Source organism: Neolamprologus brichardi, chromosome 7 (assembly GCF_056152115.1).
Source record: "Neolamprologus brichardi isolate AB-2024 chromosome 7, ASM5615211v1, whole genome shotgun sequence".
NCBI lineage: Eukaryota > Metazoa > Chordata > Actinopteri > Cichliformes > Cichlidae > Neolamprologus > Neolamprologus brichardi.
Window position 1 is genome coordinate 39,145,156 of NC_142110.1, and position 27,661 is coordinate 39,172,816.

The 27,661-nt window shown below is 38.1% G+C and overlaps 2 protein-coding genes across 2 annotated transcripts in view; both read left to right on the forward strand.

Moving 5' to 3' along the window:
* The window catches only part of LOC102798351 (phospholipid-transporting ATPase ID-like), a 29,180-nt gene extending 18,805 nt beyond the window's left edge, over window positions 1-10,375 (forward strand). The window contains exons 21-28 of the mRNA XM_087843583.1: window positions 5,841-5,991; window positions 6,251-6,434; window positions 6,558-6,781; window positions 6,977-7,060; window positions 7,186-7,431; window positions 8,299-8,437; window positions 8,724-8,854; window positions 8,997-10,375. Coding sequence (XP_087699709.1) covers window positions 5,841-5,991; window positions 6,251-6,434; window positions 6,558-6,781; window positions 6,977-7,060; window positions 7,186-7,431; window positions 8,299-8,437; window positions 8,724-8,854; window positions 8,997-9,260 — 1,423 coding nt within the window. The 3' untranslated portion in view covers window positions 9,261-10,375. The remainder of the gene's footprint in view (window positions 1-5,840; window positions 5,992-6,250; window positions 6,435-6,557; window positions 6,782-6,976; window positions 7,061-7,185; window positions 7,432-8,298; window positions 8,438-8,723; window positions 8,855-8,996) is intronic.
* Window positions 10,376-12,056: 1,681 nt separating this feature from the next.
* Window positions 12,057-27,311, forward strand: LOC102798048 (phospholipid-transporting ATPase ID-like). Its single transcript, XM_087843584.1, has 27 exons — window positions 12,057-12,111; window positions 12,363-12,421; window positions 12,740-12,853; window positions 14,095-14,193; window positions 14,294-14,355; window positions 14,467-14,539; window positions 14,637-14,707; window positions 14,792-14,874; window positions 17,578-17,736; window positions 18,057-18,145; window positions 18,286-18,479; window positions 18,601-18,809; window positions 18,902-18,945; window positions 19,034-19,199; window positions 19,591-19,779; window positions 19,910-20,025; window positions 20,135-20,299; window positions 21,062-21,173; window positions 21,457-21,562; window positions 22,750-22,900; window positions 23,703-23,886; window positions 24,010-24,233; window positions 24,384-24,467; window positions 24,593-24,838; window positions 26,493-26,631; window positions 26,759-26,889; window positions 27,063-27,311. Exons 1-27 carry the CDS (start codon window positions 12,057-12,059, stop codon window positions 27,309-27,311), a joined length of 3,573 nt encoding a protein of 1,190 aa, XP_087699710.1.
* Window positions 27,312-27,661: the final 350 nt, after the last annotated feature.

The window sequence follows — 27,661 nt, forward strand, 5'->3', positions numbered from 1 at the left end:
TTTAAATAAGTATAAGAATGAAGAAAACGGGGTTAACCCAGGACGGTAATGTTGCTGGTAATGGTGTTGTGGTTCTTTTTTGGGTTTTTTTTTTGTTTTGTTTGTTTGTTTTTCCATAATTTCTGTATCTGCAAATATACACCTTCTGTATTTATTTATATGAAAGAAACTATACTGTGGTGAGGCTTGCTAATTTCTTGTTTTTGATTTATGTATGTTTTGTTTTGTTTTGCTTTACTTTTGTTTCATATGTTGTTTGTTTAATTTAAGACTAAAAAAAAAAAAAAAAAAAAATTTGAGAGGTAAAACTTGAGGGGATAGGGACAAATAAGTAAATACTTCTACCTACTCCTTTTCAAACAAATAATGGAATAATATATTGTAATGATTGTGAAGGCTCATGTTTGAAATGTTTGAAATAAAAATGAACTGAACTGAACTGAACTGAAAATGCATACTCCAAATGCACCGTCGATTTCCCCAAATATCAAGCGTGGTCCGGTGCACGCTTCGTGGTCCCATATATCCCACAATTCATGTGGATCGTGTGGATAATTGCGCCGCAAAATACGGGAGAAGGGAGCGGCCGAAGAGTGAACTGTCAAAAGTAAGTACTGAATATGACGTCACTTATTTATGTGCGAATGTTTAATAACGAAGAACATTAAAACATTGCCGTTGGCCCCATGTGGCAAAGTTGTGTGACATTAGCGATGTTTGTACGTTCAGCGTTAACTCGGTTGTAAAGCCTTATATATATATATATATATATATATATATATATATATATATATATATATATATATATATATATATATATATATATATTAGGGGTGCAACGATACACAAAATTCACGGTTCGGTTCGGTTCGATACTTTGGTGTCACGGTTCGATATTTTTTCGATACACAAAAAAATGTTCATGCCTTTTTATTAATTTGTCATGTATTAAATTTTCACGGCACATTCTGCACCACCTCTCTGTGCGTTCATCATTTGTTTGAAGCCAGCTCACCTCCTGCAACCACTTTTCCGAGAATAAGCGCTTCTTTTGTGGTTCGGACTCCTGACATTTCGTTGGAGGTGGAGGAACACCAAAGTAACTGCTTAAAGGAGCTTCTTCGACATCTTTAAGAGTTCTAAACAAATGTCTGTCCTCCTCCTGAAAATCTTATGTATGCAAACACGCGTTGCAACTTCTTATCTTGTGCGCGTTTTTTATTTTGACAGCGAATGCGCACCTGCGGACCACTAATGTGTAGACCTGGTTATTTAGCTCGTCATATTGCAGCCACAGAAATTCTTTTGTCCATGAAACCATAAAGCTGCACTTTCTTTTTGCCTTATAGTCTGATTTGTCATAACTTTTCCGTTTTGTGGTAAGCTTTTCTTTGGCTGTCACTTCTTCACCCTGACCTGTCTTATTTGGCTCAGCAGAACTAAAATATATATCCTGCTGCTTTTACACACGCACTCACATAACGCTCAGCGATTCTCTGCGCGATCAACCTCTCACATGTTTAAGCTGCAGGAGATTTCACTTGTCATGTTTGCATAGTAAGCTAACGATTGATAAAATGATGTCAGAGGAATTGGTGCGCAAATTATCATCACTCACCAATCAGTGCTGTCGCTCTCTATACACAGTTCACGCGATTGCAAAGTGAAAGCAAAAAACAAGCGCAAATTCAAACGCGATTTCAATATGTCACATATTGACAGTGGCTCACCGATGCCAATGACATAATTACCCAGCTACATTTCCGAAAGAATGCAAAAGCATTGACATATATTTTTCCTTCCTACGATAGGCCGACGAGCAGAGCAGGGCAGCCCGACTGGAAAAATCGCTAGCCCCGGGACGTCGGGCTAGCGATTTTGCGAGCCCTGTATCTGATTGAGGAATCACTCATCTTTGGAAAAGAGAGTTTATTACAGAGAAATGTCTCTTTCCAAAATAAAAGCTATACTATACGCTTCTTCTGGGCTATATTCTCAGCAGCATATTAAACATATCAGGTCCCCATAAGGACAATCATGTGCTAACGGCTGTCTAAATGACTCGGGTAAAGTTTGTATGCGTGCTTGTTGTTTTTGTCTGCTTCCACTTGTCTTTGCACTAGGATGCTATCGGGTAAATGTGCAGTCATATTCGTTGTGTTCCCACTAGTGCTGTCAGCCTTAATCTGAAATTAGGTTAACGCCACAACACGGCAAATCTCCGTTAACGAGCTACCGCGGATTGCCCTGTGTGTGGGGCTGGACAGCGTCAACACATTAACGAGCTAACTGGCTAACACACTAGTTCCCACTCATGTAATTGAGCATTGCGTGGCACATCTGACGTACTGTTTTACTTTAGTCCATGACACGCTTACCTTCAGGGTCATACGTCACATGAAGACCAAAATAGTTCCACACGCCAGATCTGAATGAGGGTGGGGGAGGTTCAATTTGCCATGTTGCAACAAGCTTAACTTCTGTCTAGCTAGCTTGCCCTGCGCTCAGTGAATCTGTGTTCGACTACTCCGCCTAGGCTGCACTGTCGAGCACAGATCCACTGAGCGCTCAACACAGACAGCATCGTCAGAAGGGAAGTTGATAAAATAAATTAAAAATGTTGTATTGTTCGATACATATGCGTACCGAACCGAAAGCACTGTATCGAACGGTTCAATATCGATACGAGTATCGTTGCACCTCTAATATATATATATATATAATCTATATCACTGACTGTCAGCTTGTTGTGTTTGTGGATATATGACTGACTTTAATTATCCATAAAATCATCAGATTCTCTGTAAGATTAAGGTCGACTATATGTATATTTAGAAGTAGAGGCTTTAAAACCAAGTTAATGCTGAAAGTACAAACATCACTAGTGTCACATAACTTTGCCGACATGTGGCCAACAGCAATGTTTTAATGTTCTTCGTTATTAAACATTCGCACATAAATAAGTGACGTCATATTCAGTACTTACTTTTGACAGTTCACTTTTCGGCCGCTCCCTTCTGCCGTATTTTGCGGCAAAATTATCCACACCCACCGCCGCGCTATGAATTGTGGGATATATGGGACCACGAAGCGTGCACCGGACCACGCTTGATATTTGGGGAAATCGACGGCGCATTTGGAGTATGCATTTCAAGTACACTTCGAATTGGGACAGCCGTCGTCGCGTGGCGGTGACGTAACCGCACTTAAAATGCGTACTTCAAGCGTGCATACCCCGAATTGGGACTGTCACTACCCGATCCGTACCGGAAACCCGATCGGTACCCCGCATGCGCAAATCTTACGTCACTTCCTCTCTTTGCCAACATTGCGACATTCAATATATTTGATTGATACGGTTAGCGCCCAGTTAGCTCCTAGCATTTCTCAACAGCTCTGCCTCCTTTTCGACTGCCCGGGACATTTAAGCAATGGATAATCCGTATACAAACAAATTCATGCTTTTCTCCTCAACAGAGAGCGTTCCCAGATTGAACAACAGCGCCGTAAAATAAGAAGAATGGCGCCTTATTACAGACTTAATAATATTGATTTAGCAATGTGTCACGTGAAGATTCATCAGCCAGATTAAGTGCTTACTGACAATTGACAGTGATAGCGGACATCATCATCACTATTCCAGTCAATCCTCTCCACACAGACAAGCATAAACACACTCGACTATCACTAAATCAAATTTAACACGCGTTTGTAATGACGCCAATTCAGTTTACAATAGGGTTCATTCGCTCGGTCAGCAGGTGGCAGTATCCTCATACACTGGGGAGTAAACTGCCATTAAACGAACAGAAGAAGAAGAAAACATCTGCACATGCGCGGTACGGATCGGGTAGACCCGATTTGTACGGTCCGGCTTTGCACATGCGCAGTAAGGATCGGGGAGTCCCGATCCGTAACCATCTTTTTATTTTTCGTTTTTGTCTACATTGTACTGAAATGCTTCATTATTGCAAACATTTTAAGATATACTTATTATTCTTAACATCTTAACCGATACTCTGACCCATAACTATCGTAAAACGCTACGACCGGAAGTAGACACCTTTCGCGCATGCGGGGTACCGATCGGGTTTCCGGTACGGATCGGGTAGCGACAGGGACACAGCATCACTCACTCAACCCCCTCCCTCCTGGCTCACAGCTTCTTCTTCTTCTTGGTTGGCAAACAATGTTAAGGCGCATTACCGCCCCCTGGCTCACAGCTCAGTGGACATTTAGATGAGAGAATATATATTTGACACATTTAAGGAAAATAATAATAAAATAAAAATAAACAAAATAAATGTTCTCTTTAGAATTTTTTTCTCTTTTTTGCTCTATAAAATAGTTGTTTTCTTTATTTTCTTAGCAGTAGGATATACATGAAAAAAGAAACAAATTAAGTTTGAGTGAAAATGTAAATTTTTTGCACTCTCTGGTCAACTGACTCAGTGACTCAAATGACTCAAAAACCCGATTCACTTTGGTGAGTGACTCATTAAAATTCGATTCAGTAAAAAGAATCAATTTTACCATCAGTTCAAAATGTGCTCTGGCACAATCGCAAGCATCGCTTGCTACTGAAAACAAGAAAAAAGCCAGTCCTGCTATGGGCTGAATCATTTGTTAATGGTGGAGGGGGGTAACACTATGCAATATATTCCGTTTTAGCATTTATATTCACCGTTGACTGTAACTACGCTCAAAGTGTTAATGCTATCTTATTTTAATAAACAACACTGTCATATGCAAGACTGGGGTGGCACTTGGGGTGGCAAGGGATCATTTCATGCCACCCTTCTAGATCCGCCCCTGGCTTTACTTACAGGACTGACTTTTTATTATTTTTTTGGAAAAGGGGAAAAAGAGCAAACCTCTGTAAATTCTGTATAACTCATCACAACTTTATAGCTAAAAAACCAAAGCTTGACATCCATGCCTTACATGGTTGTGGTTACTAGGTTGGGATTGAGCATTCCTACCATCATCTATGTTCCTCCACGGTGGGTAGTAATGTGAAAAATTAAGATAGTGGTTACAAGGAATGGGAATAAGCTACTTCTGAAGGGTGTATGGGTTCAGACTTCTTGTTAGGATGCTGTTCTATTCAGAACAGCTGGCTTGGCAATACCTCCTTGTGCACTTACAAGAGGTAGAGGATGTGGCCATTGTAAGGGAGGTTTTGACATGTCCATGGCCAGAGGGGCCGATGGCGCGATATGGCAGCCTCGCTTCTGTCAGTCTGCCCCAGGACAGCTGTGGTTACAACAGTAGCTTGCCTCCAGTGTGTGAATGTGAGAGTGAATGAATAGTGGAATTGTAAAGCGCTTTGAGGGCCCCAAAAAGCACTATATAAATGCAATCCATTATTATTATTATTATTATTATTATTATTATTATTATTATTATTGTTATTATTATGTCTACTTAGACTACTGTCACTGATAAGTGACAAAAATGAATGAGTGGTTTGATTGATGACCGAATACAAGTACAGTCAAACCAAAGTCATTCTCAGCGTTGTGCATGTTTGATTGAATTAAAAATACAATAATAATTGAATAAATGGAAACACAATGTGTGCAAATACAGTCCGTCTCAAAAGGTTGGTTTAGATATTTTTGACACTGTTTTTAAAGGAGAAGAGAGGCCACTAAAGGCATAATGTGTCTAAAATCAGCAATTAAGAGGATAGAAAATATTTTTTAAAATTAAACACTGTTAGCCTGTTAATCTTTAGGCTCATCTTATATCTTCATTGTTGTCTATAAGAAAAATATAGTTAACAAATTAATTGTGAACTTTTTATGAGGTCATGTTTTCTGTCCTCATGTTTTCAGGAATGCACGACGAAAAATGTGTCCTGAAGCAGAAGAGGAGCCATCTGTGATTAAATCTCGAGTAGGCCTGTTTTGGCTTAAAAAGACAGAGACTATGCAGGATGAGAAGGTGGATGGAGATTATGGACTAATTATAAATGGGCACAGTCTGGTAAGGTTTTTTTTTTAATTTTTTTTAGCAATATTACTATTGTCAGCAAATGCTGAAAATCCCCTGCTAGTTGACCTGTAGTGGTCACAAACTGTGTGATCAGAAAATACATATTGTTTTTTTTAAGCCTGATTCTCTTATATTTCTTAAACTTAGAGATGAATGTAGAAATGAATGGGATTCTCTTGAGGTTTTAAGGTTGCACTACAGAGTCTTGACAGATGACCTAACTCCAATCAATTCTTCCCTTCATCATCAGGCTTTTGCACTGGAGAAGAACTTGAGGTTGGAGCTGCTGAGGACAGCATGCATGTGTCAGACAGTGATTTGCTGCAGGGTCACTCCTTTGCAGAAGGCCCAAGTGGTTCAGCTGGTCAAGAAATACAAGCAGGCTGTCACTCTTGCAATTGGAGATGGAGCCAATGATGTCAGCATGATAAAGGGTAACCTGTGAAGTCACCATTATACAGAGCTGTATTTTCATTACAGTTAACCAGCTGGGGAATATGTGGCTGATATTGTGTATTTTATTATGTATTTTATTTGCTTCCTTTTCTGCCTGCCAGTTGCTCATATTGGTGTAGGTATCAGTGGGCAGGAAGGCATGCAGGCAGTGCTGTCCAGTGACTATTCCTTTGCCCAGTTCCGTTACCTTCAGCGCCTCCTGCTGGTGCATGGCCGCTGGTCCTACATCCGCATGTGCAAGTTCCTTGGATATTTCTTTTACAAGAACTTCACTTTTACACTTGTCCAATTCTGGTACGCCTTCTTTTGTGGTTTTTCTGCACAGGTGAGATATATGTATTGTAACTATACTATAATGTATTTTAAGTAGCTTTTGTAATGGGACATAAAGTGTTTATCAATCTCAATGAGAGAAGTGCAAAAAGGTTTCAAATGATGCAGGACAAATGAAACAAATAACTTGATTCACATTCACCTTTTCTTAATGTTGTACTTAAATGTTCATCGTGTTTGTTCACAGACTGTTTATGAGGAGTGGTTCATCACCTTCTACAACATGGTTTACACAGCTCTTCCAGTCCTTGGCATGTGTCTGTTTGACCAGGTATGTAGATTGCAAGTAACTATCAGTTTTTGGTCGACTTACATAAACCAGATTATCATCTCATTGTCAGGTCTCTGTGTCCACTGAGCTTTCTCATCTCTTTCACTAAACCTTGTTTTGTGCAGGATGTAAATGACCGTTGGAGTTTATACCATCCTCAGCTCTACGCTCCAGGGCAGAAGAACCAATACTTCAATAAGAAAGCTTTTGTGAGCTGTGTGGTGCACAGCTGCTACAGTTCCTTAATCCTATTTTTTATTCCATGGGCTTCCATGCATGACACAGTCAGAGATGATGGAAAAGAGATTGCTGACTATCAGTCTTTTGCTTTATTGGCACAGACTTGTCTGCTTATTGTGGTGTACACACAGGTGAGAAATACAGCTCTCGTTACCAGAGGCATGCTTGGAAATGACATATTTATTGTGACAACATAGAGAATCACAAAACTTTGCCACATTATTTGTCCTCCTTCTTCTCAAATTTGAGAAAAATTTGCATTTAACAGTTTTATTTATGCATTTCTATACCATAAGTCCATGTGCACTCATTAGATACTTTATTAGGTGCATGCGGTTATTATCACTTTTGCCTGCAGAACTGCTCATTTTCATTATGGCAAATTTTCAAAAAAAGCCTGAAGTATTGATACAAATGTTGATTCTGACCCTACCATCTAAATATTACTGAGATTCATGATACCAGGCAATGCTTTTGTTCTTCTGTATGCCATGGTTGCCGTGTTATTTGAGTTATTGTTGCTTTACTATCATCTTGAAGCATTCTGTCAATTCTCCTCTGGCATCAACAATCTTTGGCCAGAGAACTGCTGCTCACTGGATGTTTTCTCTTATAGAACTATTCCTTGTAAACCCTAGAGATAATTGTGTGGGAAAATGCCAGTAGATCAGCAATTTCTGAAATACCCAATCTAGCACGCAAAACCACACCACATTCAAAGTAACTTAATTAGCTTTTTTGCCTCCCTGATGCTTAGTCTAAACTCCAGCAGGTAGTATTGACCACGTGTACATGTTCAAAAGCATTGAGTTCCTGCCATTTGATTGGCTGGTTAATAAACAGTTGAACCGGGGGTACCTAACAAAGAGGCTACTTAGTCTACAGACTAATCTGCTGTAACAGAAACATTTCCATTCTATGTCAGTCTCTAAATTTGAGTTTATGTAAAGAAATAAGTACACAGGACATTAATAATGATAAAAGTAAATACTTTTCAGCTGTGTCTTGACACCTATTACTGGACAGCAGTGAACCACTTTTTTGTGTGGGGAAGCATGGTGGCCTACTTTTCCATCACATTAACCATGTGCAGCAATGGCATGTTTTATCTCTTCACGTCTTCTTTCCCCTTCATTGGTAAGTACATTTACTATATTTAGTATGTTTGCCACTTTAATGTTAATTTAATGAAGTTATCAAGTTTTTTTCTATTCTAAAATATTGGTACTTTAAAGGAGACATGAGTACATTAAAACAGGGTCATGCAAACTAGCATTTAGACAAAAAAAGGTTAGAGTTGTGCTGGCTGTATCCTGGGATTGTGTATTTAAATTTCATCATCCATTTTTGCAGTTTGTGAAGTTACTTTCTTATATACTGTAATACTGTAACATTATGTGATTCTGACATTATTGGATTTCAGGCACAACAAGAAACTCTCTGAACCAGCCTAATGTGTGGCTCACCATATTCCTGACGTTCCTCCTCTGTATCCTGCCTGTTGTTGCTTTCCGCTTCATATTTATACAGCTTCGTCCTACCATTAATGACAAGGTGAAAAAACACTTGGGGCAGCATGTAAAACCATCTTCTCTTCTATTCACCCTTTTGTCTTGTACACCAGAAAGTAGGGTATCCATAGTGAAAAGTCTACATTTAATAAAAAAAAAAGAAATCCCTTGTTTCTTTTTTCTAGGTGAGGTATAAGATGCGTACAGAGGAGTTGCCTGTACCGGCACCTCGTCGCTTACGGAGAAGGCGTAGTACTCGGTCAGGTTACGCCTTCTCTCACTCCCAGGGCTATGGTGATCTGGTAACATCTAGAAAATTCCTGATGAAACGCTCCACCAAGAGAGCTCCTCTGTTCACCCAGACAGACTCTTCCATATTTCAAAATCAGCCACAGCACTACCGCACTATTGCTGAGGAAGCTGACGAGTCACAGGGTCACAGTCCCTAAAACCGAAGCACACAGGGACTGAAACACAGACAGTATTTTATTTTCCTAACACTGGAGTCAACCTGGCACTGAAGAAAAGATGGTGTCTTATAATGTGTGACTGTTGATATCTCTGTGAAAATGTTGTTTGCCTCAGAATGTTTTTTTTTTATTTTTGTGCTTAATAAGTACAATTTTCATATTGTGCAACTTGAATTATTACTGGCCAGTTTCTAAAGCACACTTGAAGATTTTGCAAATATGTTCTACCCTGGTTTTAGTTAATTTCATTACAAATACAATTGGCTTGTGGAGTAGGATTAAAAAAAAGGTAGATGTAGTTTGTTTTGTTTTTTCTTAGTTTTGAAATAGGTTTTCAAACTAGATAGCTGAGAAATTACAAATATAGGAAGTTTTATTGATTTTTAATACAAAGTATATACTAAAAAGTTGTGTGTAGGCAGTGATCTTGAATACTGTACTATACATTATATATAGTATAGTATAGTTTATACACTGTAGTTATTTACATGAGGATTATGTGTTATTATACTGTGTTAATAATTTAACATTCAGTCCTTCATGAATGTATAACTTAACCTGGCACCACTACAGTCACATTGTTCACGGCGGACAGCCACTTATTAGTCTTATCTCTGTAACAGTTTTTTGTTTGTTTGTTTGTTTTTGTTTGGTTTTTTTTTTTTGCCTTTTCATAACCTTATTTTTAAAAGGAGAAAACCAGAATTAAATGTGTTTTTATATTTAGCAAGGAACTGAATTCTGGAAAAGGGGATTGGTATAAAAAGCAGATATCTAATTTTCTAATCCAGGCTTCAAGCATATGTGGATTATAGTCATTAACAGTTGTTAAATCATTGGACCATGGTTCAGGATGGCTGTATTAATTTTCTTCATTATGTTAAGACTTTGCTCATACTCTCTGAGTAATAAATTGCTTTTTCTAGTTCCAGCAGTCAGTTGAGCTGTAATGTATTTGTTTATGGAAAAACACAGAAGTAGTGTATGTGTGAGCTTCGTCTTTGTTGACACTCTACACAGTAAAAGCAGTTAATGACATACAAGGACTGTGAACTCTGAACTCATGCACTGTTTTCACACTGTGTTGATCAATAAAGCCCTTCAAAATTGACTCTTTCACTTTGCTGTCTTTTATTGACTTAATCGGTACCTATGTACCGTATAGATTTTATATACCTTCATGTGATAAGATTCCCTCTGATTGGCTGGGGCACTTCGGCTTTACTATTGTTTTAGTGCCTTTCCCGTCCTGCACCTGCTCAAGTCCAACGAACACTGAACGGTTTACATAACTTCTTAGCCGTTAGTTGCAAGAGAATCCCTCCTCCTCCTGCATGTGCCCAAAACTTCTACTGTAGGTGCAACTACAACATTTCACCTGTTGTTCCTGTTGTCTTTTATCCTGCTAGAAGACTCAGTTGATCCTCCTTTCTCTTTTTAGGATTAAACTGGTGCATGGCCTTCCATGCACTGAAGAGACAAAAACCTGGATTTATTTTTTCAAAGATGGAAGTAAAAGGAGGGTTGAAATCTTAAAATTCAAGCACCTGTGTCTGTTTGCAAGCAGGACCCAGAAGACAAAAGAAATTATATTTTTGTTTGAGGTATGTGGTTGATTTTCATTTGTTTTCAGACTTTAAAAAACTATTAGAAAATGCTGCATTTTATTAGTTCTTATCAAGAACCATTTAAATCACTTTTGGTTTACAGTAATTCAGACCTATTTAATATTTTTGCAAGTGGAAGAAGAAGGATCAAATGAAACATGCCAAAAGAGGGCTTCTTGACTTTTTCATGGCTCATGGATGAATTTGTTTTTTCTTCTTAACAAATTAGGTAGCATTAGACCACTGAAAAGTGAAGCAGTTAATTATATTTTTTATATTGCCCTGTGATCAATTCATATTCTTTATGTCTCACTGAAAAACATTTATCCACAACAATTCCTGAAAAATACAATACCTGCATATTATTATGGGCTGATTACTGAACAAGTCAAATGGTCAAGGATAAATCTTTATCTCTATCTGTGTAGTTAGGGATTGTTACCTCTTAAATTTAACTACAGTACAAAGAGTTGAAAGGAAGTTGCACTATATCTTTACAGCTTTGGAGAACTGATAAAATGGGGAGGAGTGGAAATCTTGACAAGTATGTGACTGATGGCTGTCTATCTATAGATTGATGGAGAGATATTTTGAGTGTTGTGAAACCTCAGATTTATTATTTTTGGGATATTTTGCATCTGTCTTTCCCTCATATCCAATTTATGAGGTGTGCTGTACATCTTAAACAGCTCCACCTTTTCACTATTAATCCCTAAATATTATAGCAACTGGTTCCCTCTCGCTTTTGCCACAGTTTCCCCTTTTGGTTTTTATATCCATTGGGTGACCGTGGTTTGGGCTTGGGAAGCTCATCTTGTAACCGGAAGGTTGCCGGTTCGATCCCCAGCTCTGTCTGTCTTGGTTGTTGTGTCCTTGGCAAGACACTTCCCCTCCTGGTGATGGCCAGAGGGGCCAATGGTGTGATATGGCTGCTTCTGTGAGTCTGCCCTAGGGCAGCTGTGGCTACAACTGTGGTTTGCCTCCACCAGTCAGAATGAATGAATAGTGGAAATGTAAAGTGCTTTGAGGGTCTTGAAAAGCACTATATAAATGCACTCTATTATATCGACATATAATACCAATAAAGACTCACTAACTGAAAACTCACTAATTAGGACTGAAATGTGTGTTTTTCCAGGTTATAAAACATGGAGAACCTGAGTTAAAGATGGGAACTGTGCTGTCATACTTTTGCCAGTTGTGTGGACACGGAAATAAGGAAGGTGAGATTAGAAGCACGTAAACTTTGCTCTACTTTACTGCATTGTTCAGTTACTGTATGTAACTCAGTTTTACTCAGTTTTCGTTTTATTTATTTATTTTTGTGGCAAGCAGTGCACATTTCAAAATGCTGCTGGACTAACAGCTCTGAAATGTTTGCATAAATTAAATTTGAGTTTGTCTTTCCTCAGTACTGCTGTAACATACAGTAGCATAAACTCTCTCCTGCTCTTACTGCTTTACTCTCTCACAGAGAAGGAGAGATGCTTACGGGCTAATGACAGAACTTTCAACCTATCTTTCCGCTATGCTGTAAGTATATAAACAAATGTTATCATGCCTATCAAGCTTTGGACACACCCTCAGCTCAATGCTTTGCTTGTTTGGATTTGATTACTCTGTCACAACGAATGTCAAGTGTCACAAAGACCGTTTTTTGAGTAAATAGGAAATTTTAGGAAATTAATAGTACAATCCTAGAAATCTTAGGATTTTTTGTTAGTATGTCTGCCAAATATAAATTAAACATTAAAAAACTTTATTACAAACATTTAAATATTAAATCACAGTGATTTTTGTTAAACTGACATCAGTCATGTTACTTTCCTCTGTCGATTTCTTTAACTTCAGAACAATGCCATCAAGACCTCCAAATACAACATCTTCACCTTCCTGCCACTTAATCTTTTTGAGCAGTTCAGGAGGCTTGCTAATGCCTACTTCCTCTTCCTGCTCATCCTTCAGGTAGACATGTTGCCATTCTTGTCAGAATAATTGCATGCTTAAAAAGAGTTATTTTATGCTGCAGATAGTTATGTGAATGCAAATACCGCATTGAGAGTTCATTCTCTATATTCAACCATACCTTTTTCAAACTTCATTTGACTTAAAATGTGAAAGGACTTGCACTTTTTTTTGCTTTTTTATAAATAGATTTTTTTAAAAAAAAAAAATTTTAAATGCTTTTTCCAAATGTTATTAAGTGTGAACATACATGACATACATAAATAAAATGAAGCAACTGTTAAGTTTTTCAGTTTTAAGAATCTTAAAAGATATTATCTATGCTGTTCACCCTCTGTATGGACACCGCGACAGCTGGTTTGCAATCACCACATCCATGTAGCCTACTGTATTCAGATGATGTGTGTCTATCAGAAACAAAAAACTGCCTAGCCCTGCAAACCTGAACACAAGCATGGAAAGATCGGCTTGTGCCTGATCGGCATGTGCCTGAACATCAAGAAGACTGAGTACCTTGAATGCGGCCCCCAGACCAACAGTACCATCACTATCAACGGCGAGCCGCTGACTAAAGTTGCCTAATTCAAGTACCTCGGGTCCCTTATCACATCGGACTGCGAAACTCTACCACACGCCAGACTCTGTGTCAACACAGCGTGGATGAAGTGGTGCCAGGTCAGATGAGTCTTGTGCGACAAGAGAAAGCCAATCTATCTTAAGGCGAAAGTTAATAAGTCGATCGTGCGTCCAGTGGCACTCTATGGGTCAGAGTGCTGGCCAGCTACGACCAAGCACGAACAAGCCCTTCACACCATGGAGATGAAGATGCTGACATGGCCTCTGGGTCTCACAAGACTAGACCAAGCGAGGAACAAAGACGTTAGGAAACGATGGGGAGTGACACCGATCACAGACAAGATGCGAGAGGCGAGGCTCCGATGGTACAGCCATGTTGCCCGTAGCGATAAGAACTCCATCGCAAAGACAGCCCAGCAATTAGATCTGGGTGGCAACAAGCCACGAGGAAGACCAAAAAAGCGCTGGTTGGACCGAATCAAAGACAATATGAAGGCTGCGAATGTTACACCAAAAGATGCCCTGGATAGGAAGAAGTGGAGGAAAGCATGAAAAACAGCAGACCCTGCATCGCGGGATATGAACCGCTATGAAGAAGAAGAAGAAAAGTTATTATCTATGCACTGAAAGAGTGTGTTAATCTTTGTGTGTATGTGTGTTGACAGTTGATCCCACAAACCTCCTCTCTCTCATGGATCACTACAGGTTTCGCCTTAATAGTAGTGCTTTCTATAACAGCAGTCAAAGATGCCATTGATGACATAGTAAGTTGAAATTGGTAATAGCAACAGAGAAAACCAAAAATAAGAAACTAATATCAGATTTGGAAGCAAACAGTATCTTTTTCTTGTGTCAACTGAGCAGAACAGACACAAATGTGACAGAAAAGTCAATAACCGGAAGGTGGACGTCCTCATGGATGGCCAGTAAGTCTTTGAAAACACAAATGAAAAAGAAAAGAATACCTTTTGTATGAAGAATTATGCAGTGTTTGGATTCATTTCTGTGTTGTATGCCTTTGTTCGCTTCCCTGACAGACTCAAAAATGAAAAATGGATGAATGTTCAGGTCGGGAACATAGTCAAACTGGAGAATAATGAGTTTGTCACTGTAAGTTTGGGGAGGCTATAGTAAAGATTTGAAGCAAGTGAAAGAAATTCATTTCAAAAGTAAGTTCCAAACTAAACTCAGTGCTTTTATTTCTTAGGCAGACCTTCTGTTGCTGTCTAGCAGTGAGCCCCTTAATTTAGTTTATGTGGAAACAGCTGAACTCGATGGGTAAGTGTGCTGTACTGTGGTGTTTGTATGCTAGGTTGACACCTAATGTCTGACACTGTCTTGGATTTCCCTTGGTCTCCCCAGAGAAACCAATCTGAAGGTGAAACAGGCTCTGACTGTAACTGGAGAGCTGGGAGACAACATTGAGGCACTGGCTGCCTTTAATGGTGAGAATCTCAATGAAACAACACACAGTCTGATTTTCAAAAGTGAAACCTGGTTCTGTCATTGGGAAATGTCAGAGGAGACCAAAACTAACAAAGATTTTTTTTAGGTTGATAGCCCTTGGCTGAGTTAAGAATTAATGTAAGTACCAAAATAAATAATGCATAAATGCATAAATGAAACCCACCCCCCCAAAAAAAAAAATTCTGTCAGGATAGATCCTGGGAAAAACCGGGTACACTGATAGGCAGAAATCCATATTCTATGTTTCTCACAGCCGTTGATGAAAATGAAGTTTTTGAGATTGTCAAAAAATGTAAAAATCAGAAATCTTTGGATTGTAATGATATTGATATGATAGTGGTTAAAAGAGTCATTGAGGCTATTATAAAACCGTTTACATACATCTGTAATTTATCATTTCAAACTGGTCAATTTCCAGACAGAATGAAAATAGCAAAAGTTATACCTCTATACAAATCTGGAAACAAACACCATTTCACTAAGTACAGGCCTGTCTCTTTACTACCTCAATTCTCAAAAATTCTTGAAAAACTGTTTAACAACCGACTGGAAAAATTTATAGATAAACATAAACTACTCACCGAGAGTCAGTACGGATTCAGATCAAGCAGATCAACATCATTGGCACTATTAGATTCAATAGAATACATCACAATTTCCATAGACAAAAAGCAATATGTGGCTGGGTTATTCATAGACTTGACAAAGGCATTTGACACTATAGATCATGATATATTAATAAGAAAACTGGAACGTTATGGTGTCAGAGGGGTAGTTTTAGATTTGGTTATTTAAGTGACAGAAAGCAGTTTGTGAAAATAAATGGTGGTTGCTCCTTATGTATGGACATTGCTTGTGGTGTACCCCAAGGGTCAGTTTTGGGTCCAAAATTCTTCAACTTGTACATTAACGACATCTGTAAAGTGTCCAAAGTATTAAAATGGTTCTTTTTGCTGATGATACAAACATTTTTTGCTCTGGTGATGATCAGCAGAATTTATTGGAGGATATGACTAATGAAATAAGTAAAGTGAAGTTCTGGCTTGATAAAAACAAATTATCATTAAATTTGAATAAATCTAAACTGATGTTATTTGGAAATAGTAGTTTAGATACAAATGCAAAGATTCAAACAAATGGTGCTGATATTGAAAGAGTCAGTAAAAATAAATTTCTGGGGGTAATAATAGATGAAAAACTTAACTGGAGAGCTCACATAAGATATATTCATTCCAAAGTATCACGTAGCATTGCAATACTAAACAAGGCAAAGCAGGTGTTAGACAGAACATCACTTCATATTCTATACTGTTCACTGGTTTCACCATACTTAAGCTATTGTGCAGAGGTCTGGGGCAACAACTATAAAACCACATTACATTCACTTTTTACTCTTCAAAAAAAAAAAAAAAAGCAGTTCGAATCATCCGCAATGCAGGTTATAGGGAACATACAAACTCACTACTTTTGCAGTCTGAAATATTGAAAATTGCCGATCTAGTGAAATTCCAAACAGCACAAATTCTATTCAAAGCAAAAAAATAAGGAACTGCCAGGTAATATTCAGAGTGTTTTTTTTGAAAGAAGGAAGTTATAATTTAAGGGGTTTTTGTAACTTCAAAACAGGGAAGTTACGTACTACAAGAAAAAGCTTTTGTGTTTCTGTTCTTTGAGTGAAACTGTGGAACAGTGTGAATATGGAATTAAAGCAATGTCCAAACATAAAACTGTTCAAAAAGAGTTATAAAAATATGATCTTCTCAAACTATAAAGAAAGGGAAAATATTGAAATTAAGTGAGTGTCTCTATTTAAAAAAAATCATGATGTCATATTATAGTATATAGTATATATTATATCAGCGATCTGTTCACTATTTTTATTACAGATTATATCAGTAAGGAAGCTGACTAAATATTAACTGATAACTTATGGCAAAGGGGTGGGATTAAATAAGTGTGTACTTCTTCCCACTCCCTTTCAACATGTAAATGAATCAGAACGGTAGCAATATTGAAATGTATTGACTTTTGTATAGTATTTTTTTCTCTCTTATTTTCTTTACTAAATGTACCTGTATATTGTTTACATGTTTGAAATAAATTAATAATCAATCAATCAATCAATCAATAGAGCAGTATTTCACCTTTGAACTGTTTTAGTTTGTACTGAGTGATTGTATTTCCTCATGCATGACTTTTTCTACTAATGTAACAATTGGATCTTGGGTTTTATTTAATTGTTTATTTGTTTGCTTTGTTAGGTACACCTGTTCACCTGCTGATTAATACAGACATCTAACCAGTCAATCAGATGACAGCAATCCACTTCATTTTGACATGTGAACATTATTAAAGTGACCTGTTGAAATTCAAACTGAGTATAAAATGTGTCAGAAAGTTGATTAAAAGAATTTGGAATGTTCCATCATTGTTGGCGCCAGATTGGCTAGTCTGAGTATTTCAGAAAATGATGACTTGCTGGGATTAACCCACATCTGTAGGGTTTCCAGAGAATGGTCCACAAAAGAGAAGATATCCAGTGAGCAGCCGTTCTCTAGGCGAAAATCCCTTGTTGATACAAGAGGTCGGAGGAGACTACACAGACTGCTTCGAGCTGTCCTCTAACTATCCTGTGAACTGATGTTCAGAATCATTTGCTGACACTGATTTCTGTTTCTCAGGTGAAGTGCGATGTGAACCTCCCAATAACCACCTGGACAAGTTCAAAGGGACTCTGACTTTGAACGGAGAAAGATATGCCTTGGACAACGACAAAGTGCTGCTCAGAGGCTGTACTCTCAGGAACACTGAGTGGTGCTTCGGTCTGGTCATCTTTGGAGGTACACTGTGCACTGCAACTGTGTACAATTTGCAATTTGAGTGATTTTTTTTGGTCTAGCTTTTATTGTTTTCTCTGATAATAATGTTTGAAGTTGTACATAAGAGACTAGAGCAGGAAGGAGATGTGGTTACATCTGCAAAGGTATCCAGAAGATAATCTGCCACAGATTCTAGAGTGTGAAGTTCTTAAAACAACAATATCACAGTAATGACATATTCGTGGTGTCTCATTTAGGCCATTCTCCTTCTAAGGCTAACCAGTCTGAAAACTGTATCTGCATCACTGTCAGTGTCTCAACATCACATTGAACCTTTCCAGGTCCTGACACTAAACTGATGCAGAACAGCGGAAAGTCAATATTCAAACGGACAAGCATTGATCACCTGACGAATATCCTGGTGTTATGTGTGAGTTTACACAAGCACAAAGTCACACAAAGTCTCAGCTTATAGATATAGAACTTAAAGACAGTGATTTGTTTTTCACCTGAGTGACAAGAGTAATATTGTTTGAATAATCAAGAAGTCTGATATTTTTATTCCATCAGATCTTTGGTTTCCTGGCATCTATGTGCTCCATTTTGACCATTGGCAATGCTATCTGGGAAACAAACGAGGGCTCTGTGTTCACTATATTTCTTCCTCGTGAACCAGGCATTGATGCTCCTCTCTCATCATTCCTCATCTTCTGGTCTTATGTCATTGTCCTTAACACAGTGGTACCCAGTTCACTTTATGTCAGGTAAGTTTCAGCACAGAAAAATAATGAAACAAGAAAACAACCAAAGTTGGTTTGAACACTTGAGACTTGTGTTAATATGTATCACAATTTGAAATTTTACCAATTTGTGCTACATTGTTAGCGTGGAGTTCATTCGTCTGGGAAACAGCTTCTTCATAGACTGGGACAGGAAGATGTACTATCCTAAGAAAGATACTCCAGCTCAGGCAAGAACCACCACACTCAGTGAGGAGCTAGGCCAGATTAAATACATCTTCAGTGACAAGACTGGCACTCTGACACAGAACATCATGACTTTCAACAAGTGCTCCATTAATGGAAAAGCTTACGGTGAGCAGCTTTGCTTGTGTAAAAATTAGTGAGGCAAATGGAAACACATTGGGTGAACAACTGATTTTACAGTACATTTATCATATATTCAGGAGACCTCTATGGTTTCTCTGGAGAAAGAGTGGAAATTACAGAGGTGAGAGGAAAACAGATGATTACTCTGTTTGTGAACTTTGTTTAAAGGAAGTATTGATCCAACTTTGTTGTTTCGGCTTTTCTTGCAGAGGACAGAGAGAGTGGACTTCTCCTGGAACAATCTGGCTGATCCAAAGTTCAGCTTTCATGACCACAGTCTGGTGGAGATGGTGAGAAGTGGAAACCCTGAGACTCAGGAGTTCTTCCGCTTGTTATCCCTGTGTCACACTGTCATGCCTGAGGAAAAGAAAGAGGGTGAGGGGTCCCCTAAAAGACATCTTCATGTCATTTACATTTCAGGAGAATTGCATTGCAGCTCCTTATGATAAATAGTCCTGAATAATTGTCGTTATTTCTAACAACTTAGAAAGCCTTACACAGGCGCAAATTCCAGAATATTTCTATAGCATAGTTATGAAAAGATTTTTAAACTCTAAAGTATAAAATATCCCAAACAGATAGGAAAGGGAATTCCCTATAGGCAAGCAAACTAAAAAGTTCAAGGAACTGAATTATAGAGAACAGCGCCAGTACTCAAATCCCATCCATAGACACAGAAGTAATAATGTGCTCCACCATGAAAATTTCCAAATTGTAACAATATATACCAGTTGTCAAAAATTGTCATCTCTGTTTTACCTGGTAGGAGAGCTCAATTATCAGGCTCAGTCACCTGATGAAGGCGCTCTGGTGACCGCTGCAAGAAACTTTGGATTTGTGTTCCTATCACGCACACCAGAAACCATCACAGTCATAGAGATGGGCAAACAAGTCATCTATGAACTTCTGGCCATTCTGGACTTTAATAATATGAGGAAGAGGATGTCAGTGATAGGTGAGAGGAAGTAGTGATAGGTTTTTTTTGTGTCGTTATCTTCAGTGACCACACTTTGTATATTCAGAATATATTTCTCATTTCTGCATGACATTATGTCAAACTTTGTAACTTTCCCTGTCACTTCCAGTGCGCAGCGCAGAGGGGAAGTTGACTCTATACTGCAAAGGTGCAGACACCATGATCTTTGAAAGACTGCACCCCTCCTGTAACAAACTGATGGAAGTAACCACTAACCACCTCAATGTGAGTAATCCAAAGCATATAAAAGCAGCTTGAAGCTAAAGTCAATGAAATTTTAATATAATTAATGTAATTTAACATTTGACTTCTTTCGATTATCAAACAAAAACAGGAGTATGCAGGTGATGGCCTCCGTACACTTGCTCTGGCCTACAAAGACTTAAATGAGGACTACATGATAGATTGGACACAGCGCCACCATCAGGCCAGTGTTGCCATGGAGGGACGTGAAGAAAAACTTGATGAACTTTATGAAGAGATAGAGAAAGATATGATGGTTAGTACACGTGCTGAAAACTTTGTCAATACAAATTTGCTGCTTGATTATCTATTGGTAGTTATACTTTATACTGGGGATATGAAACTCACTTTACATTACGGCCCACAATATAGCCTAATTTCATGTTAAATGGGCTGGTCCAGTGAAATTCAGATTGTCCCCTGTCAGTGTGTTACTACACATTTAATCCCTGAGATATCTTCCAATAAGAAAACGAAGTGCAATTTCAACAGTACATCTCAGATTTTCTCATATGATGAGAAATGCTTCTGTATTAAATGAAAGAAATTTATCAGCATGACTCTTTGGGCTAATATGTAGAAGTAAATATGTAAAGTTACAGAAAAGTTCATTAACCAGACTGTCCTGTAATTATAAAATAGAAAGGTTTTGTTAATTCAGAGGAATTGTTCTAACATTTAATTGTTTACCTATTAATTAATTTACTTGGTGTAGTATGCATATGGCCATGGGGGAGGTCTTTATCAGTAGGAAAAGCTGCAAAAACCTGTGAAAATATAAGTGAAAGTCCAAAATTAATTCCATTCTTCACATTTTCCAAAGATGTCCAGCAGGTCAGGTTAGAGTCTATGCCAGGCCAGTTCTGGCACCCAGACCTTTATATTTGACACCCCTGGTTTATATTGTACACTAATGTTACAGTGAAACCAGCATAATTTGTGATAAAGGTATAGGATGGCTTCATTGCTTTGCTTTATTTAGCATCAGTTTAAATCATAGCTGCATGTGTGGCTTTAGCTGTTGGGAGCGACAGCTGTGGAGGACAAGTTGCAAGACGGTGTGCCAGAGACCATTGAGCAACTGGCTAAAGCGGACATCAAAATATGGGTGTTAACTGGAGATAAGCAAGGTCGGTGGAACTTTTTCTTTTTAAACCATACATTTCAAAGTGGATAAAGACTTCATTATGATGTGTAATACATTCTTATGTTCCTGCCCTCATTAATCTACGCACAATCTCAGACCATCAACAGTTTTGGTTGATGGATTTCCATGGTTTCAAGTCATAGATCTAATATACATATCGACAAATGCTCTGAGAGTCGTTCCAGCTTTTGTTTGCTGCAAGATTGACTTTAAAGATTTCTAGCACCTAGGTGATTGAGAATTATTCTTTTTTTTTCCTTCAACAGAGACAGCAGAGAACATTGGCTATTCCTGTAACATGGTAAGAGAGGAGATGAAGGACGTCTTTGTTGTCTCAGCCAACACTGCTGAAGGCGTCAAAGAGGAGCTACAGTGAGTCAGTTAAAACCAGATGATGATTGTATTCTGCCAATCGGAAGCTGTTTCAGCGAGATAGTGAGATAATTTGTCACTATGAACTTCAATAAGCTTAAAAAAAAATACTGGAAAAACACGACCAATAACTCATTTATCACAAATTCAACCCTTCATGTGTTCCTTTTCCTGTATACAAAACCCTGCCCTTTAGTTACTTTTCTACAGCTTTAAAAGAAATAGGTAGTTGTTGCAGTTCTAAAACAACAGATCCTTGTTTTTATTAAAATGAAATCAGATTTTATATTTCCTACTATTGACCATAGATTTTATAAGGTCATAAGACAAATTAACAATTGTTGCTGCCAGATTTCATAACTTGCTATCATAAGCTAATTCTACCACAACTGAATGAAAAACCTACTGTAAATGAAAAGCTAATATTAAACTAACCAGTTTATCATAGCCATAAGCTAATTCTATCACAAGAAAAAAAATCTATAAAAATCTGACATTTTAATGTTCCCAAGCATTTGTATGATTAATTGTAACCTGTAACCTCACAAGCTAATGTCTTCCTAAGTGGCATTTGACTACGCTGTATTAGCCGGACATGTTATTTTTTACGCATTACCTTAGAGATAGCATGAGGAGGGATAGAGAGTGGAGCCACTTCTCAGCCGCATCAAAACAAGCCAGTTGACCTGATTCAGACATCTTAGGGTGTCTGAATCTAGGATGCCTTGGAGCAGATGCAGAACATGTTGGAAAACTAACTTATCTCAGTTGGCAGAGGAATGCCTTAGTGCCCTCCCCTTTATTGGCCAGGGAGGTCTTGTCCACTTAGACTGTGGCAGAAAATTAATGGTGGATGGATTATTAACAAGTCAAGCCACAGCCATGTTCACCAGTGTAGATACTTGAATAGAGGAAAAAACAAAACAAAATAATAGTTATACAAATGAATATGCAATATGTGAAAATAGAGTAAGTCTCAAAAGGTTTGCTAAAAACTGTAAATATGAGAATATATAGCATTTTTTTATTTTTTTTAATTGAACACAGAGAAGTGTTTTAGCCTGTTAATCTTAAGGCTGTGCTGGGCTCATTCTATATCTTCATTGTTGTCTTTAAGAAAAATGTAGTTAACAAATGAATTGTGAGGGTTTTTTTTAATCAGGTCATGTTCTCTGTCATATTTTCAGGAATGCACGAAGAAAAATGTGTCCTGAAGCAGCAGAGGAGCCAACTGTGATTAAATCTCGAGAAGGCCTGTTTTGGCTTAAAAAGACAGAGACTGTGCAGGATGAGAAGGTGGATGGAGATTATGGACTAATAATAAATGGGAACAGTCTGGTAAGAAGGCTTGTTTTCAGCAACCACTGAAAAACCTCTGCAGGTTGACCTGTTTTGTTTAGTTTATTTTGTTTATGTAGCTTCAACAGTAGTGGTCACAAACTGTGTGATCAGAAACTCGAAAAAGAGAGCATATAACCCCCGTGCTAGCCTCTCTGCACTGGTTGCCTGTGTCTTTTAGAGTTAATTTTAAACTTCTTATGTTTGTTTTTAAATGTCTTCATAGTCTTGCCCCGCCTTACCTCTCTGAGCTTCTTCATCCCCACATACCCTGTCGGTCTCTCAGGTCAGCTGACCAGCTGCTCCTGGAGGTACCGAGATCCAGGAGGAAGCTCAGAGGGGACAGGGCCTTCTCTATCGTGGCTCCTAAATTATGGAATAATTTGCCCATGCACGTTAGAGAGGCCCCTTCACTGTCCACTTTTAAATCACGTCTTAAAACCCACTTTTATTCCTTGGCTTTTAACCTCAGCGAGACTTAGTTTCTCTTTTAATTGAAGTAGTTATGATTTTACTCTTATTTTATTTGGTTTTTACTTATATCTTATGTAATTTTATTTTATAGTTCAAATGTACAGCACTTTGTGTCAGCTGTGGTTGTTTTTAAAGTGCTTTATAAATAAAGTTGATGATGATGATGATGATGAAAGTACATATTGTTTTTTTAAAGCCTGATTCTCTTATATTTCTTAAACTTAGAGATGAATGTAGAAATTAATGGAAATCTCTTGAGGTTTTAAGGTTGCACTACGGAGTCTTGACAGATGACCTAACTCCAATCAATTCTTCCCTTCATCATCAGGCTTTTGCACTGGAGAAGAACTTGAGGTTGGAGCTGCTGAGGACAGCATGCATGTGTCAGACAGTGATTTGCTGCAGGGTCACTCCTTTGCAGAAGGCCCAAGTGGTTCAGCTGGTCAAGAAATACAAGCAGGCTGTCACTCTTGCTATTGGAGATGGAGCCAATGATGTCAGCATGATAAAGGGTAACCTGTGAAGTCACCATTATACAGAGCTGTATTTTCATTACAGTTAACCAGCTGGGGAATATGTGGCTGATATTGGGTATTTTATTATGTATTTTATTTGCTTCCTTTTCTGCCTGCCAGTTGCTCATATTGGTGTAGGTATCAGTGGGCAGGAAGGCATGCAGGCAGTGCTGTCCAGTGACTATTCCTTTGCCCAGTTCCGTTACCTTCAGCGCCTCCTGCTGGTGCATGGCCGCTGGTCCTACATCCGCATGTGCAAGTTCCTTGGATATTTCTTTTACAAGAACTTCACTTTTACACTTGTCCAATTCTGGTACGCCTTCTTTTGTGGTTTTTCTGCACAGGTGAGATATATGTATTGTAACTATAATATAATGTAATTTAAGTAGCTTTTGTAATGGGACATAAAGTGTTTATCAATCTCAATGAGAGAAGTGCATCACATTCACCTTTTCTTAATGTTGTACTTAAATGTTCATCATGGTTGTTCACAGACTGTTTATGATGAGTGGTTCATCACCTTCTACAATATGGTTTACACAGCTCTTCCAGTCCTTGGCATGTGTCTGTTTGACCAGGTATGTAGATTACAAGTAACTATCAGTTTTTGGTCGACTTACATAAACCAGATTATCATCTCATAGTCAGGTCTCTGTGTCCACTGAGCTTTCTCATCTCTTTCACTAAACCTTGTTTTGTGCAGGATGTAAATGACCGTTGGAGTTTACAGCATCCGGAGCTCTACGCTCCAGGCCAGAAGAACCAATACTTCAATAAGAAAGCTTTTGTGAGATATCTGATTCATGGCTGCTATTGCTCCTTAATCGTCTTCTTTATCCCATGGGCTTCCATGAATGATGCAGTCAGAAATGATGGAAAAGACATTGTGAGCCATCCATCTTTTTCTTTCCTGCTACAGACCTGTCTGCTTATTGTGGTGCAGACACAGGTGAGAACATAGAGAATCACAGAACTATTTATCCCTTTTCTTCTTTTAGTTTTTTTTTGTCAGTGAACTGCAGTGCTTGAGAAAACATTGCATTTGGCAGCTTGATTTATAGACTTCTATATCATACATTCATGCACCCTTGCTGGACACTTCATTATGTGCACATTGTTACAATTAGTTTGGACCCCTTTTTCACTGCAGAACTGCCTTTAATCGTTATGGCAAAAATTCAACAAGGTGCTGGAAACATTCTGCAGAGATGTAGGTCCATATTGACATGACAACATTACACATTTGCTGCATATTTGTCAGCTGCACATCCATAATGCAATTCTCTCATTGCACCACATTCCAAAAAGGCCCATGTTGGATTGAGATCTGGCGATTGTAGAGGCCATTTGAGTATAGTGAAGTCACTATCATGTTTAAAGAACCAAATTCAGATGATTTGAGTTTTGACATGGTGCTCTATCCTGCTTGAAGAAGCCATCAGAAGATGGGAGTACTGCGGTAATACAGAGATGGACATGGTCAGCATCAGTACTAAACAATCCTCAGCTGGTACTAACTAGGGGTGGGTTTCAATAATTGATTTTCCAATTAAAATTGATTTTAGCTTAAATAAAGCAATATCGATTCATTAAAATCCTGAATCGATTTTTAAATATAAATGTATTTTTTCAGAAACGCCAGAATCTCAGGTTAAACCTCACAAAACTATTTCAACAACCACCAAACAGCTAAAGCAGGACGTAAACGCAATTCCTTCTTACTTTTGCTGTTTTGCTTCCACTATGATAAAATCACACTTCCTGCACAGCTCTCTCTCTCAGTGTACTTTAACAGTTTCCCATTTAAAAATCTCTATTTTTTTGCATTATTTGCTTGCTTATTGCTCACCAGTCTACCCTGTTGGCCACTGTTTTTTTTTTTTTTGTTAATGACTTCCGACAAGAAAGCCTCGGTTCTGTTTTTCAATACCGAAGGAATGCAAACCTTTTAAAACTATGCTAAATTGCAATACGTTTAGCTGTGTCTCTAATAAAACCTCTGTAACCTTGCTCTGCTTCACTTCAGCAGTGTCAGGTAATGTTCATATGTCATGGTTTTCTTCCGTTTTTGTTCTACTGCAGGATATAAGGTTATCTGCTACAAAAAACCAGGCCAGGAAAAAAATTCCTTCATGTTTTTCTGTGTTTTATCCTCAGTTTGACACAAAGGCATCTGCTGTGATGCTTACACCTCTGATGAAGTCAGTGTCAGTACTGATAAATATTCGAATCAAACCAAATCGAAATCATGGATTGAATCTAATTGGGACCTTGTGAATTGGAATCGATTCTAGAAATCAGTGACAATACCCAGCCCTAGATATTTTCTGTTTTGGACCATTCTTTGTAAACCATAGAGATGCTTGTGTAGAAAAATCCCAGTAGATCAGCAGTTTTTAAAAAACTCAGTTGAAATGGTGTACCTAACAAAGTGGGCACTTATGCAGTATATTAGTCTGTTGTAACAGATAGACTTCCATTCCATCTCAGCCACTCATTTTAATTGTGCACCAAGACACTAACAATAATGTAGTAATAGTACAGTACTACAGTAGTAGTAGTAGTAGTAGTAGTAATAATAACAATAATCTTCCACTTTTCAGTTGTCTCTTGACACCTATTACTGGACAGCAGTGAACCATTTTTTTGTGTGGTCAAGCACGATAGGCTACTTTGCCATCTCAGTCACCATGTACAGCAATGGCATGTTTTATGTCTTCCCGTCTTCTTTCCCCTTCATTGGTAAGTACATTTACTGCATTTAGTATGGAGGCCACGTTAATGTTAACTTTTTTTCTATTCTAAAATTTTGGTACTTTAAAGAAGACCTGAGTATGTGACTCATCATTGTGTCCTTTTTGGATTTTAGGCGCAGCAAGAAACACTTTGAACCAGCCTAATGTGTGGCTCACCATATTCCTGACGTTCCTCCTCTGTATCCTGCCTGTTGTAGCTTTCCGCTTCATTTTTATACAGCTTTGTCCTACCATTAATGACAAGGTAAAAAAACAAAAGAAAAAACTAAACTGAAAACATAAAGCATCTAAGACTTTCTTGTCTTCTATGCACCCTGTGCACTATAAAGTAGCATGTAATTTAACTGAGTTTGAATCAATGTATCCATAGTAAAAAAAAAACCCCAAACAAAACAAGCCCATATTTCTTTTTTCTAGGTGAGGTATAAGATGCGTACAGAGGAGTTGCCTGCACCTTCACCTCGTCGTCTACTGAGAAGGCGTAGTACTCGGTCAGGTTACGCCTTCTCTCACTCCCAGGGCTACAGTGATCTGGTAACATCTAGAAAATTCCTGATGAAACGCTCCACCAAGAGAGCTCCTCTGTTCACCCAGACAGACTCTTCCATATTTCAAAATCAGCCACAGCACTACCGCACTATTGCCGAGGAGTCACAGAGTCCTTAGCCTGGTACACAGTACACAGGTACTGAAAGACTACAGACATAACTTCATAATTTTCGAGCCAACCTGACACTGAAGACAAACAAAACAGGGTAAATTTAAAATATATGGTGGTTTCCAGATAAAGTCTTTATGTGAAACACTGAGTCAGCATAAAAACTAATGGTGTCTTAAAATGTGTGAATGTTGATAAGCTTTTATGTAAAATGCTGAGTCGTTATAAAAATAAAATAAAAAATAAAAAACTTAAAAAAACTAAAATTTGCTTGGTTCTGAAATAGATTTTCCAACAACATAACTGAAGTAAAACGTTATTTATTCATTTTGACTTTTAATGCAATGTATATAACAAA